This window comes from Hyperolius riggenbachi, chromosome 2 (assembly GCF_040937935.1).
Source record: "Hyperolius riggenbachi isolate aHypRig1 chromosome 2, aHypRig1.pri, whole genome shotgun sequence".
Taxonomy (NCBI): Eukaryota; Metazoa; Chordata; class Amphibia; order Anura; family Hyperoliidae; genus Hyperolius; species Hyperolius riggenbachi.
The window spans coordinates 259,648,225-259,663,611 of NC_090647.1; the positions used below are offsets into that span (position 1 = coordinate 259,648,225).

Here is a 15,387-nt window from a genome sequence, read left to right on the forward strand (position 1 = left end):
GCACGAGCATGGCCATACTGCACTTGCACTTGCGTAGCTGTGGAAGAAAATGACATAATGCACGGTGGACAGCTTTTAGCTCTAAAATGTTGGAAACTACAGTCTGTGCTGGAAATTCCCAAAGTCCTTGAGCGAAACTCTGTTGATATGTCGCTCCCCATCCTGTCATGCTGGCATCTGTTGTCAACACTTGCCAGTCTGGTTGTTGTATGGAATGACAGTTCATCAGATTCCTTGACGACAGCCACCAAACTAGGGAAGATTTCACTGTTTTTGACAAATAAATTTGTTGAATCATGCTTTGTTTGTCCCATTGACTTAGAAAAGAAATCTGAAGTGGTCGAACATTCCAGTGAGCCCACTTTATCATAAGAAACGTTGAGGACATGAGACCCAGGATCTGCATGCAGACCTTCGCTGACACTGATGTCATTAAGCTTAATTTCCTGATTTTTGTTTGCAGCGACACAATCTTTTGTTGAGGTAGAGAAATCGTGTCTTTCATCGTGTTCAGAGAGGCCCCCAGAAATATCATCTGACGAGTAGGAGACAACTGGCTTTTTTGGACGTTTATGATCCACCCGAATCTTTGCAGAGTGTCTATGAGGATACCTCTGTGTTTTAGCAGAACTTCTTCTGATTGGGCTAAGAGTAGTATGTCGTCTAAATAGTGAAGGACGCGTACCCCCTGTACCCGTACATAAGCAATAACCGCGAGCAAAACCTTTGAAAAAGTTCTTGGACTTGTGGACAGACCGAACGGAAGACAAATTTGTGATACGTCGAACGTACGGGCACATGGAAGTACGCGTCCTTGAGATCCACAGAACACATCCAATCTCCTGGTTGGATTGCCAGGAGAATGGATTGCAGACTTTCCATTTTGAATTTTGGAAGAAACACAAACTTGTTTAATTTCTTTAGGTCTAGAACCGGTCTTAGATCTCCAGATTTCTTTTTTACCAGAAAGATGGGAGAATAGAAACCTGTACCTTTTTGGGAAACTGGAACCTCTACAGCAGCTTTCTGAACTAAAAGATTGGTTACATAATCTAACATTCTTTCTCGTTTTAGCTTTTCTTTTGGAATTTTTGTTCGTACAAAGTGATCTGCTGGAACTTTCCTGAACTGCCATCTGTGACCTGACGAGACTACGTCTATTACCCACTGATCTAAGATCTTTCCCGCCCAAATTTCCTTGAAGTGGGAAAGCCTTGCTCCCACCGGAAAGAATTGGACGGGCAATCCTTCAAAAAGACTTCGTAGGATTTTGGGAGGAAATAGAGGATTTACTTTTGTTCATCCTTTGGAAGTCAGACTGAGGCCTCTTCCAGTTGCGTCTAAATGCTTTGCCCGGCATATAAGATCTTGCTTCACTGAATCTATTTGCCCCAGATTGCCTTCTATTTTGGGAAAATCGATTCTTAAAGAATCTACGATCTTGAGGGAGGAGGCCAGACTTCCCCCCCCGTGACCCTTGTAATAGCATCGTCCATCTTGGACCCGAATAGATTTTTACCATCATAAGCAATTTTAGTCCATGACTGTTTTGAGGTAGGGTCAGCTGCCCAAGGTTTGGGCCATAGCGCCCTTCTCGCCATTACCGAGTATAACATGGATCTGCTGGTAGATCTAATAATGTCCACACTAGCTGAGCCTAGAAAGTCAGCTGACAGTCTCAGTCCATCCAAAGCGATCTCAACTTGCTCTGAAAAAGCAGTCGTCTGTACTTCTGTTTGGATATTCTCAACCCATACTTTAATTGCTTTAGCTAGCGAGGTTAAAGTAATAGCTGCCCTGGACGCTTCCCCTGAAGACAAATATGCTCTCTTCATGTCCTGGTCCATCTGTCTGTCCATAACATCTCTGAAAGCGACAGCGTCCTCTAAAGGCAGAGTGACATTACGTATTACCTTCATTAAGGAGGCATCTACAACTGGAGAGACTGACACAAGAGCTTCATCCTGTTCAGCTAGAGGGTATAATTTTTGCAACTTATTTTTTAATGGAGGTTTCTTGACCGTTTTTTCCCACTCATTCACAATCACCTCTTTAATCTCTTCCATTAAGGGAAAACTAACTTTACTTTTATTAAGAAACTTATAATAACATTTTTTAGACTGTCTTGGAGAAGGAGCATCATCTTTCCAGCCAATAGCTTGCTTAATTTGAGAAATAAAAATAGGCACTAGAGAAAAATCAAAACCCTCTTCCTCTCCCACAGACAGCTCGTCTGAGGATATGTCACTAGCGCACAGCTGAGTCGGTTCAGCGACCGAAGATGGAAGATTTATATTCATTTCTGTGATGGTGTCTTTTACAACTTGTCTTATGAGTGTAGTAACGTCTCTATCTTCGCTTGCTATGTCGAAATGACATAGTTCGCACACTTTTTTATGTTTGAGAGACGGTCTGCCGCAAATCCAACACTGATTATTTGGAGGAGCAGAAACTGTTTCACTAGTGGTCGGGGCGAGACTTGAATCAGAATCACTAGTTGTGGCGTAAATCCTCCTTGTATATTTGACCTTTGGTGATCTTGATCCTGATCTAGACCTTGGGGATCTAGTAGCTGGATGAGAAGGACCTTTAGTAGAGGATCCTGCATCCTTGCGATCAGATCTGTGGAGAATCCAGAGACAAAATTAGTCTACTGGAAAAAAACCTATGGACCTTTATTATGTCATAAAAAAATAACAACCTTACCTATTTGTATTTGCACTCTCAACTTTCCTTTTCCCCATAGTTAGGCAGCTGTAATTTAAAATAAAAAACAACCTTACTGAATGCTACTTTATACTGAAAAAAATGACCACAAAAAAATGTGACAGCAGAGAAACTGAACTTCTATATACCCACAGATATATATATATATATATATATATATATATATACAGACATACATACTTGCATATGTATACATATATGCATATACACACATAACCTGTACTATACATAAACATTATATGAAACCACACCACACATCCAGCACCAGCTAATGGAAGTGTGCATAAACATATAAATCTATATCCCCATATAAATACACCTAGAGTATGGTAATCCTCTAGCCAGCACTCCTACCTAGCACAGAATCGGCAGAGTCCCCAGAGCATCCAGCGCGACAACCTCCTTCCTTGGACACAAGTTGTCCACTGATAAACTTGCTTAAATGCGCTGGACGCTCCGATGAGGACGCCGCCCCTAACCAAAATGGCCGCCCGGGCATTTCCGCCCAGAGAGTACAAAAACCGGAAGTGACGCGCGCGCGCGCTAGGAAACCGGCATAACGCTGGCAAACACCAGTCAGAGTGGAGCGCTCCGAGTACAACTCCTGACAGAGACAAGAAAAAGGTACCAACTTAAACAAGGCACAGGTAACTAACCTAAGCTGCCGGGGAAACGCCACAACATCATTTAAATGTTCAAGGAGGCCAGGACAGACAAGGCAATATCAAATATACATACCCCTGGAGAGCGCTAGAGAGGGGTTTCACAACTCTTAGGAGCATTTAGCATCCTGAGATGTGAACTCCGACAGGAAAAAGGTCCAGAAAACCTGCCGGTACCCACCAGGAAAGGTGGAGGTAAGGTAAAGGAAAAAAAAAAAAAAAAAAATCAAGGGACCTCCTCTGCTGGAGGCGAGGACGAAAAAAAGAATGGGGTCGTAGGCATGGGGTGGACCTATTTAACATCTTGGGACGTCCTATTGGGGCAGTGGGAGGCGGAATTGCCCAGTAGTATGCTGACATGGAGTCACCAGGGAAAATAAGCGTGTGCAGTACCTGCAGGGGTACAGCCATACCTGTGCAGTGAGCTGGAGCCGCTCGTGCATGCGTACTTACGCAAGTGCAGTATGGCCATGCTCGTGCACAAAGGCAAGCACAGCCGCAATCAGAAATCCAACCAGCTTGTCAGATTTATTTGGGGAAGATGTGGGAAGCCTCTGGGGAGTCCATAGGCTTCCCTCTTCTTAGTTAAGTATCTAGTTTTTTGCCTGAGATTTGCCTCGGGTACGCTTTAAAGCTAACCTGAACCAAGATTTCTTCCATTTGGCCCCATCTCTGCCCTGCTCTACATAGCTGAATAACCTGTGTTGTAGTAGTGCACAGTGTCATTTTGCCTTGCTGACTATTTCTGCAGAATCTGCTGTCTCTGCCCCTTTGTGCTGCCATCTTACTTCTTATTGATTAGTCTGTGGGCTACCTAATTATACTTTATATAAACGCTTAAGGGTCATCTCTGCCTCTGCTAATCCCCGGCTAGAAGTTTGTTTATACTAGATGTGCAGAACAGGGTCAGTTAGCCAGACAGTGCTCTCAGATTCTCAGAGACCTGAATATGTACTGGACAGAGCTGCAGATCTGCTGACAATGTAGGTGTGGAATTTTCTTTGTGAATGTAGTTTAGCCAAAGCTTTTGTCTGCAACAGGATTCCACACTTCAGGTACACTTTAATGCAGATGGTTATAGCTATGATACACTAATCAGCAGCATTGTGTATCTGTATAGTGATGCAGCCAGCTACAAAACTCTTCAAAATTCATATGTTCCATCTACAAAGTAGCTAGCATGCCGCAATCCTTACTGGACCTAGAACACAATCATTGCACTTTTCACTGCTTTGTTTATACGGGCATGAAATGTATCTGTTATTTTTTCAGGTCGCATAGATAAGTCATTTTACTTGCTTTGTAAGTTCATAGTGCAGAAGTTCATCTCCACAAATGTAACCAGTGTATTTTCCAATCTGCCAGTATTAGATGTACCGTACTTCCAGACCCAAAGTGGTTTCCAGTTTTAATGTAAATGTACTAATAAAGCCTCCTTGCAATCTGTCGTCGTGTTTTGCTCCAGTTTATTAAAGGGACACTTTGATGACAAATAGCAGATAATAATATTACATTATTTAGGATACCCAGGGGCGTTGTTAGCCCCAAAGATCAGTGGCACGTGCCACAGATCTATTCTGGGGTGCCCTGGATGTTTCCCAGGCAGAGTCAGACAGTGGGCGCAGTACTCACCTCTGGCCGCCTGGTCTCTAGACATCTTCTCTTCCGGGCATCTCCCCCTAATGTCTGAAATGAATCAGATGCTAGAGCCCCTAGCGATTGATTGAGGCACCACAGCTCCCAGCATACCCCCATAGAGCTATGAAGCCATGTTGGGAGCTGTAGTGCCTCAATGGCGGACATGCTGGGAGCTGTAATGCCATGTTGGGTACTGTTCTACCTTTATGGGGGTATGCAGGAGGTTGTGGTTCTTCTATGGGGCATGCTGGGAGTTGTGGTGCCTCAATGTACGAACGTGGGAGCATGGGAGGGGGTCCAGTAGAAGGTCAGGGAATGCTATGGGGAACTGCCGGATAACTGATGGCAGGCCAGCCCACCCAGCAGAAAGCCAGCCCACCCAGCACAGAAGCCAGGTAGCTCTGCCTAGTTATGTTTAAATGACACTACCTATTTATGTGATTTGCAACATTTTGGGGGGATTTTTTTGTATCAATGGAGAGGGGGGCCTCATCTAACATTTTGCAGGGCAGGCCTACTTAGACCACTGTTAAAGGAAACCAGAGCTCAGGTGACTAAAAAGATTTATAGATGCCTGGAGCTTCCTCCAGCCCCATCTGCTTGGATCACTCCAACGCCGCTGTCCTCCGCTGCCCGCAGTTTTGGTACCGGGTCCCGTCACTGCCGTCAGTCGGAGCCAGTCTACAAAGGAGAAGTGCACTCTTTGTGTATCTCTCCAGCATACTTCTCTTATGTCAGACTGGATCTAACTGATGGCAGTGACGGGACGCGGTACTGAAGCTGCGGGCAGCGGAGGACGGTGGCGTGGGAGCGATCCGAGCGGATGGAGCTGGAGGAAGCCCCAGGTATGTATAAATCTTTAGTTACGTGAGCTCTGGTACACTTTTTAAGTTTGTGTTCATTTGTCTCCACCCATAACCACACTGACATTCTGGTACATGGCCACACCTATTTTTGGACTGGAGTTCCTAAAGGTGCCCCGGATACTGGGGTTGACTGCGGTAGAGCGGGTTCCAGTGGGCGGACACTGAGGGAGATGTACATGGAAAAAGGACTCCAGGGAAAGTTGGGCACCAGGAGTGTGCCAATTGTAGAATATTGCTACATTTACCGATGATTCTACTATTTACAGTGGTAATTTTCAAAAGTAAAAGATCAGTAAACATTACTACAACTAAACCTAACCCTACTCTCACACTGAACCCTCCCCCCTGATACCTAATCTTAACCATCCCCCATCCAATCCCCCTTCCTGACACCTAATCTTATCAACTCCCCTCCCCCACTCGGCACAAACCCCCTTCCTTAGGCCTAACCTTAACCGCCCCCTCCTAGAGCAATCCCTCATCATGACTCTTAACCTTAAAGGATGCAAGAGGCAAACGTAAAAATAAACAGACTTACTTACCTGGGGCTTCCTGGAATGTTCCGCGCTGAACACTCCAGGCCCCAGGAGTGCTGCGGCAAGAGACACATACGCTTCTAGGGGCTGGAGAAGCCCCAGGTAAGTAAATATATATTTTTTAAAGTTTGCTCCATGTATCCCCCCGCCCCCCCCCCCATGCGCAAACCCCCTTTCTGACTCCAAAAGGAAACCCAAGGTGAGAGGGATTTGGACGCTACCAAATTTATTTCCTTGTACACAATCCAGTTTCATGGTAGTAATGTTGATCTTCTGGCATATGAAGTATCTGAGTCTAAGGCCACATACAGACATCAGACCATAGTCTTTGGAAAATGAAAGATCACAGACCAATCTTACCACCCTTCATATAGTATGAGAGCCATACCTACACAGTCTTTTCTATGGAGCTGAACTCCACATCAGAAAAAAATCATTGCAAGATGCTGCACACACAGATGCTGTACAGACACAAAAGATCAGTATCTGCAAAAGATCTGTTCCTGACAAAAATCCATTCCTGCAAATTGCATTAATAGTCTATGATACCTGCAGATCATCATACACACATGATTTAACTGACATTCATCTGCAGATCTGCAGATCCGAAAATCCATCCTGGTGGATCTGATCTGCAGATGAATGTCAGTTAAATCATGTGTGTATGATGATCTGCAGATCTCATAGACTATCATTGCAATTTGCAGGAATGGATTTTTGGCAGGAACAGATCTTTTGCAGATACTGATCTTTTGTGTCTGTACAGCATCTTTGTGAGCAGCATCTTGCCAAGATTTTTCCTGATGCGGAGTTCAGCTCCATAGAAAAGACTGTGTAGAGTATGGCTCTTATACTACAGGAAGGGTGGTAAGATTGGTCTGTGATCTTTCATTTTCCAAAGACTATGGTCTGATGTCTGTATGTGGCCTAAACCCTAGAACAAGCATATGGCTAATCCAGTTAAATATGAGTCAGCTGAGGCAGAGTATCTGATCTGCATATGCTGGTTCAGGGTCTATGGCTTAAAGTATTAGACACATAGGATCAGGAGAACAGCCAGGCAACTGGTAATGTTTAAAGCGGAACTCCAGTGAAAATAATGTAATAAAAAAGTGCTTCATTTTTACAATAATTATGTATAAATGATTTAGTCAGTGTTTGCCCATTGTAAAATATTTTAAAACCCTGATTTACATTTTGGCATTACATGGTGATATTTTTACTGTTGGCAGGTGATGTAGCTGCTGCATGTTTTTTTGGCAGTTGGAAACAGCTGTAAACAGCTATTTCCCACAATGCAGCAATGTTCACAGACCGGAAACTGCCATAAGTAGTACTTTTCTTGTTTCTTGTGGGAGGGGTTTCACCACAATATCAGCCATACAGCGCCCCCTGATGGTTTGTTTGTGAAAAGGAATAGATTTCTCATGTAAAAAGGGGTATCAGCTACTGATTGGGATAAAGTTCAATTCTTGAACTTGGACAACTGAAGTGAGGAGAATATGGAGGCTGTCATATTTATTTCCTTTTAAACAATACCAGTTGCCTGGCAGCCCTGCTGATCTATTTGGCTGCAGTAGTGTCTGAATCACACCAGAAACAAGCATGCAGCTAATCTTGTCAGATCTGACAATAATGTCAGAAATATCTGATCTGCTGCATGCTTGTTCAGGGTCTATGGCTAATAGTATTAGGGCTCGTTCAGACTATACGTGCTGCTGTGCGCATTTTGGCAGCACTGATACTGTACGACATGCAAGAACGGTAGAAGGGCATAGACAGCCCTTCTACCGTTCCCATCATATGCGCTGTGCAGCAGCGCGCTTGTGCTATCACGTGCTGCACGCATTTTTGGGAATCGCATCGCAGATCCCATTCATTGTAATGAATGGGATCTGTAGCGCAGATGGCATGCGATCAGACGCATTGCGTCCCGATAGCACAGCCATCTGCGCTAAATGATGTGAACGAGGCCTTAGAGGCAGAGGATCAGCAGGGCTTCCAGGCAACTGTTATTGCTTAAAAATATGGCAGCCTCCATATTCTTCTCACTTCAGTTGCCCTGCCAGTCCTGAAGTGCTTAAAGAGGAGCTGTTAGGTATAGGGTCTCAGAGAAAATAAACACATATATCAGTAGCTAAAGATTGGCTGTACTTACATTACATATGCATTTCACTGTCCACGTTTGGATTTCACAGAATTTGTATATAGTATATGCAGAGATAGATGCTCCTGACAGCTCATGGCAGGCTCCATGTTTTTCTGTCAAATGTGTCGTCATGTCCTGCCTGCTTCCTGATCACAGATAAGCTCCTACTTGAACAACACAGTGTGCAGTGAATATTAATGAGCCATGTGGCTAGGAACAATAGCTGACTCCTGCAGTGTACTCTGCCCGGATATTTATCAGTGCTACGCGCTGGACTGATTAGAAGCTCCTGTACCGTCTCATTAGCAGCTGAGGGGAGGGCCCCAGAATGCTTTGCAGTTTAGTATGCGGCTTGCGTCCTTATGGTTCTATAACAGCCTTTAAGATAAGCACACATCAAAGGTAACTGAGATTTTTATCTTCACTAATTGCTTTATGGCTTCCTTCTAAACTGTTTAACACAGGAGAATAGAGGTTTAAATTAGCTTCTGCAGCCTGACAGTTACTCTTTAAACTCTATAAGGCTCCCTGCACACTGCAAATCCGTTTTCCGATTCCGTTTCCGATTTTCAATTCCGATTTTCCCTGAATACATTTAACAGAAAAACGGATCAAAAAAAGCAGCATGCAGTAAAGATTAAAAATCGGAATCGTATGTAAAAAGCGGAATCGGAATTGCATGCAGTGTGCAGGGAGCCTAAACAAGACAAGGTCTTACATTGCCTCACAGCCACATAAGAAGTCAACTAGTTGTCACTTTTCCACTTGGGTGTATATACTGTAATTGGCTAGGGCTGAGGGGGACATGGTAGTTTAATGGAGCTGGGGGTATGGGGAGAATAAGAAAAAAAAAAGGCTAACTTTTTTAGTAAATAAAAGGCTATGGTAAATAAATGCAGTTGTACTGTGTCAGTGCAAGTATTGTTATGCCTGTGTGCCCAGCCAAAGCCAGTGGTAAAGCCTGCTATTGGTTACCACAGTTTTGCACGCCTTCAGCACCTAAGTTTCCATTATCTGCTGGTGTTTCTTCGAGCACCTACGGTGGTACTTAAAGGGAACCCGGTGTGAGAGGGATATGGATACTGCCATAATTATTTCCTTTTAACCTCCTTGCCGGTTATCCCGAGCTCAGCTCGGGGTAACCTGCGTAGGAGGATTTCTCAGGCCCCGCTGGGCCGATTTTCAAATTTTTTTTTTCCTACACGCAGCTAGCACTTTGCTGGCTGCGTGTGGTACGCAATCGCTGCCGATTCACCGCTACCTGCCGAGCCCCCCCCACCCCTGTGCAGCCTGGCCAATCAGTGCCAGGCAGCGCTGAGGGGTGGATCGGGATTCCCTATGACGTCGGTGACATCATCCCGCCCGTCGCCGTGGCGACCGGGGAAGGCCAGCAGGAAATCGCGTTCTGAACGGGATTTCCTGCTTACTCTGATCGCTGGAGGTGATCGGAGTGGGTGGGGGGATGCTGCTGCTTAGCGGCTATCATGTAGCGCTGCTACCCCCTTGCCGCGGGAATTGGACCGGCAAGGGGGTTAAAGGACAACTGTAGTAAGGGGTATATGGAGGCTGCCATATTTATTTCCTTTTAAGCAATACCGGTGGCTGGCAGCTCTGCTGATCTGCTTAGCTGCAATCCGGGCCAGCCCGCCCATGAGGCGGGGTGAAACTTTTGCCTCAGGCGGCACTTCTGGGGGGGCGGCACCCGCCCGTCCGTGGGTGTAGGGGGCCGCCCGAGCTGGAGGGGATAGCGGGCAGGAAGGGGGTATTGGGCCTAGCGGCGGGAAGGGGGGTTGGACCAGCCCCTCCCTCGCCTGGGTCCCCCGTCCTCCGCTCCCCTCCAGCTTTAAACAGTTACGTCGCTGGCTGCAGCTATAAGAGGCAATGGACGGGCGGGGATCACTCCCCTCTTCCTTGTTCCAGCGTGCGCTCCACTGATGTCACTTCCTGCGATTTCTTGAGACCTTAGGAGTCTAATATTTTTATTTTACACTTTAACACTACCTAGATAACTATGGAATTATGCATGGAAGCATTAGAAATACTTAAGTTTCAAATGTATTCATATTTTCAAAAGGATTTAGCATGTTATTTCAGCATTTTCCGATGATAAGTAATGAATATTACTCATTGTAAAGCTATGGCAAATTCATATGTCTCCACAAGATGGCGCTAGCTTTTCCACTGTCAACGCATTTGCACTGCCCGACATTAGCTTCCGGGTACAGCAGGCTGGTCTCTGACAGTGTGCTGTGAGTGAGGCTGAGCTGAGGATTCCCCTGGAGAATGAGAAACCGGGTGCAGGTTGCGGTGACGCTGCTGCTGGCTGTGCTGGGGCAGCGAGTGTCGCAGGGTGAGCTGGGGAGGCCGCTGTCACTTTTCCCTGTTGCTACAATAGCCTCACGCTGCGATTGGGTAGACGTGCACATGTATGGCACCCACAGCTCACGTGTATCGCTATAGTGATAAAACTAAGGATCTTTAGTTTCAGGTTTTAATAAGTACATTTTATTTTATTAATAGTTGTGGTGGGGGTGTTAGCCTCACGGTTTATCTAGACTATATTCTGATCTTACTGAAACAAAGCATATAGTGTATGGGAAAACCAGATAAGAATCTTTACACAAATATTTGAAAAGATACAAAATATGAATGACTGAACAAAGATATAAACTGAATATCACTAAATAACAATCCCTCAACGTGAACATCTGAGTTTTTCCACAAGCTTGTTGGATGTGTTCTCACAGTTGCTCTCCTACAGATCATTAAAGCAAACCTTCTATAAAAAAATACTAAGCGATGTAGTAGGGAGTATGATCATCATCGACCCCACCCACTGCTGGATAGGCCACTTTTTGTGCTTCTACAAGCTTGGCCATGGTACCCATGTGCGATTATGGTCCATGCCTGCGCACTAGACTACTCAGGGGCAGCCCATACTTGGGAGGCCTCTGGATCCTCCTACTACTTGAGTAAGTGTCTTTATTTTTTTTATTTTTTTATTAGACATTACAGGTTTGCGTTCATGAAAGTCATCTTTCACGGTAGGATTGGATCTTACCTTGACCAGACTGAAAACAGTTTTGCCAGATGCAAGTTGCCTACTCTACCTGGGTGGCTAGGAGCACACTAGGCAGAGTCACACGCATTACAGAAAACATGCATTTTTGCCTATAATGAAAGTCTATGGGATGCATAAAAAAACGCATATCTCTGCGTTTTCCAATGTACGTTTTTAAAATGCACAACTTGCTACATAATTATGAAAAACGCACATCATGTATTTCAATGGAAACAAAGAAGATGTGCTTTTTTTTTTAAATAAAAAAAAATATATAATACTTAATTGAAAAATGAAGAATATTGAAAAAATACAAATGTACAGAAAAAGGAAAACCTGCAGAAAACCCGTTGTATTGCTCCCAGCCTCATGCGGAGACACAGCTGCCTGCGCAGTAGAGTTCAGCTGTTTCCACCAGAGCCCGAGCAGAAAGCTGATAGTGTGCCTGTGCGCAGGCAGGCCTCTGTTACTACTATTGATTGTTCAGGGGTGCCAGTGCCGGATAAGGCTAGCTGAGGCATGGGGGAAACCTCATTAGGATGCAGAGGTTTACCCCTTTCACGGTATATGTTTTTGAATCTGTTTTTTATTTAAGCTGTTGCCGGCGGCCAAATTATGCTGTCTTTATCGTAATTTGGGCTCCGTGTCTGGACGGTCCAAAATTACTGCTTGAGTGCTACTATGGCCGTAAATTACCATATTTGTTTTTTTTGAGCGTTTAGGGAGCGCTTTCAATTGCTAGCAATTTTCCTAAACGCTCTGCTAAAATATATGGATGGGACAGAATCCACTAGAGTGATTGTGATTAGGCAAATTACAATTGCAGGACATGCCGCATTTTGGAAGCATTTCCATTCTAATGTATAGGAGCTGGGATATTGCTCCCAAAATTGCTTGCAAAGCGCTACCACAAATCACTAACGGTTGAAATATCGATTTGCGCTTTGTAGTGGGTCCCAGACCTGAGGGCCCATTCACACTTGCTGATCGCTAAATACTACCGATTTTGCTAGCGTTTTGCTCTGGGTTTTTTGGCGATTAACACCAAAAAACCACCCTTTCACACCTGGCGATTTTTTTTTTTAGTGATTGCGTTTTGCGCTTCTATAGCACTGAAATGCGATCACCGGGAAATCGCCTGAAAATGGTGCAGGCTACGTGTTTGCGTTTAGCGGTTTTGGGTCGATTTGCATCGATTAGCGCAAATCGCCCAAATGAGAACGGGCCCATAGACTTTTATTATCTTTGCGCTTTGAAAAGCGCTAGCGTTTGATCGTTTTGCCGAAATTGCCGGCAAAACGCTCAAGTGTTAATGGGCCCTAAAGGTGGCCACACACGATACAATAAAATGATCTGATTTTACGGCAATTCGATAAATATGATTGGATCTCCCGAAAAAATCAAAAGCTTTTTTTCATTAGAGTGAAAAATCTGATCGGATTTCCCATTTTTATCGATCCGGAATGCTGGAAAGTTTTCTTCAACTTTCTAAAGATTGTATGGTGTGTGTTAGATTGTCAATTTATTAATATACACACCCTTGCAATTTTCTCAGCGTTTCCAATCATTTTTATCATAATTGGGGAAAAAATGAACATATGTGCGTGGTACATTGGTCATATTTTTGAAATGTTACAATCAGGAAAATTGATTGCAATTCTTAAATTGATCAGATATTTAAAAAATTGTATGGCGATGTGCAGGTACTCTGCAGGAGAATGAGGGGATTATTCCTCAATGCCTCTGCACAACATTCTCAGAGGATTAAAGCCCCATCTACACCATGGGACTTCGAAGCGATCCGGCAGCTCGATTAGCCGCCGGATCGCCTCTTCCGCGTGCCCGCCGTGTCGCCGCGCGTGCGCCGCATTCGATTCCCCGCTCGTCCCCGCCGGCGCCGCTTATCTCCCGCACAATTCCCTGCCATTGTCCCCTCGCGGGGATCGAGCAGGGAATCGGCGGTGCGAAGATCCGTCCTGCCGGATCTTATCAATCGAGCCGCATCAGCGGCTCGATTGATAAGGAGCATCGCGGCCGCATCTACGCGTGTAGATGCGGCTTAACAGCTATGCAGGGAGTGCATATGAAGATTATAGTACCACTGTGTAACTTAATTTGTAGTCACCAACCCCAAATTTAACAGCATATCAAATTCATTGAATGAGCAAAGGAAGTTTGAAAAACATGTAGAATTGGTATGGGAGCTGACAAAAGTTACATATGTTAACACTCAAATGTACTTTCTAATTAAAGCTCACATATATTTCCTGTGTACACAATCAGATATGCATCTGATCTAAACACTGCTATTGCTGTATATACAAGTTATTTATTATGACTTGTCTGAGAAATACAACATTTTATCAGATTTTATCTTTTAACCCCTTTGTGGTATGAGTCTTTCTGGATTTTAAAGTCTAAAAGCGGTGCAATTCTTTTGCATGTTTTTAGACCTTAAAACTGTGAAAAATCATGCTGCTAGGCAGATCTGCAGCAGCTCAGCACTCACTCAACTCCCTGTGATCCAGCGCTGCAGTTTTCCCTCCATCCTCTGGGTGGCGCTGTAACCCAATAGTGAGATTGCTGGCTGTCGTCATGACGACAGACGTGATCTCACCAGGGGAAAGCAGAGACTTGGAGGAGAGAAAGAAGAATGGCGGCCGACGTCTTGATCCCCCGGCAGGTGAGTGAAAAATGCCCGCTGCGCGCATTGCTCTGCATAGACCTTCGGCGGCTACCACAAGTTCAGCTCGGGGTTACTGCTCCTGGCATGCTTTTTCCACCCTGAGCTGTACTGGTGATTACCGCTAAGGAGGTTGATTACAGTTTCAATTTATTAGGATTTGGAGTCGGTACATTTTTTATGACTCTGAATCAGGTACCCAAAAAATTGCTCTGACTCCACTCCATAGCCCTGGTTGCCTTGCATGCAGTGAAGCATACAATCAATGACAGTATGCTTCACTGTACCGTGCACTGGATGTGCAGTGTGCTACTATACCTCAACATGTTGGGCACTAGTCTAGTTTAGGGGACCCAGCAGGAAACCTCATAGTGAAATTCCACCAATGTGATTTGATGTCTGACAACTAAAGGAACTATTTTACATTAAGTATTGGAGTTTGGAGCAATGTTGTGTATTGGTATAAATATATGTTAATTTATGTTTCCCGAGGTCACTTTAAGCATTTGTATTTTCAGGGCAAGAACAACATGGTTCAATGGTCACACTTGATGGTGGAAAATTCAAGATGGGAACAGATGCCCCAGACAGTAAAGATGGAGAAAGCCCAAGTAAACCAGCAACTGTGAATCCATTTGCTATTGACAAATATCCGGTCACCAACAAAGATTTCAGGTTAGGTGAAAGAATTAGTTCTGTTTCCTGTTATTAGAGCCAATTCCATTGCAGGTATTAAAATGGATTTGAACCTGTTTTTAGCTGCTCGTCTTTTCTGGGCACCACAGAAGCTGCAGTGTCCTATATAAACAATGAAAGCCTATGGGAACTGTCTGCTCTCACTAGGCCTTTTCCTGTATCCCTTTGTTCGCTTCTTCATCTGTCACCTTCTGTTTCGCCGTCACTTGGCAAACCCACCACTTGGGTCCGCTGCTGGGGACTAGCGCTACATTACCAATGGGAACCCCTGGCAGCTACCCTCTGGGTTAACATAGACCAATAGGAATCTTCCCTGGTAGTATCTGCACAGAATATGCTGTGAATGCACTGTGGTACATCTGGCATAGT

General features: G+C 44.6%; 1 protein-coding gene across 5 annotated transcripts in view; it reads left to right on the forward strand.

Annotated features, from left to right (window-relative positions):
• Positions 1 to 10,794: 10,794 nt before the first annotated feature.
• Positions 10,795 to 15,387, forward strand: part of SUMF2 (sulfatase modifying factor 2) — a 58,799-nt gene continuing 54,206 nt past the window's right edge. For all 5 annotated transcript variants that reach the window (XR_011026223.1, XR_011026224.1, XR_011026225.1 and 2 more), the window contains exons 1-2: positions 10,795 to 10,928; positions 14,841 to 14,997. Coding sequence is in view for 2 of the 5 variants with exons in the window: in XM_068268580.1 (XP_068124681.1) it covers positions 10,862 to 10,928; positions 14,841 to 14,997 (224 nt within the window). In the remaining 3 variants the exon portion in view is untranslated. The remainder of the gene's footprint in view (positions 10,929 to 14,840; positions 14,998 to 15,387) is intronic.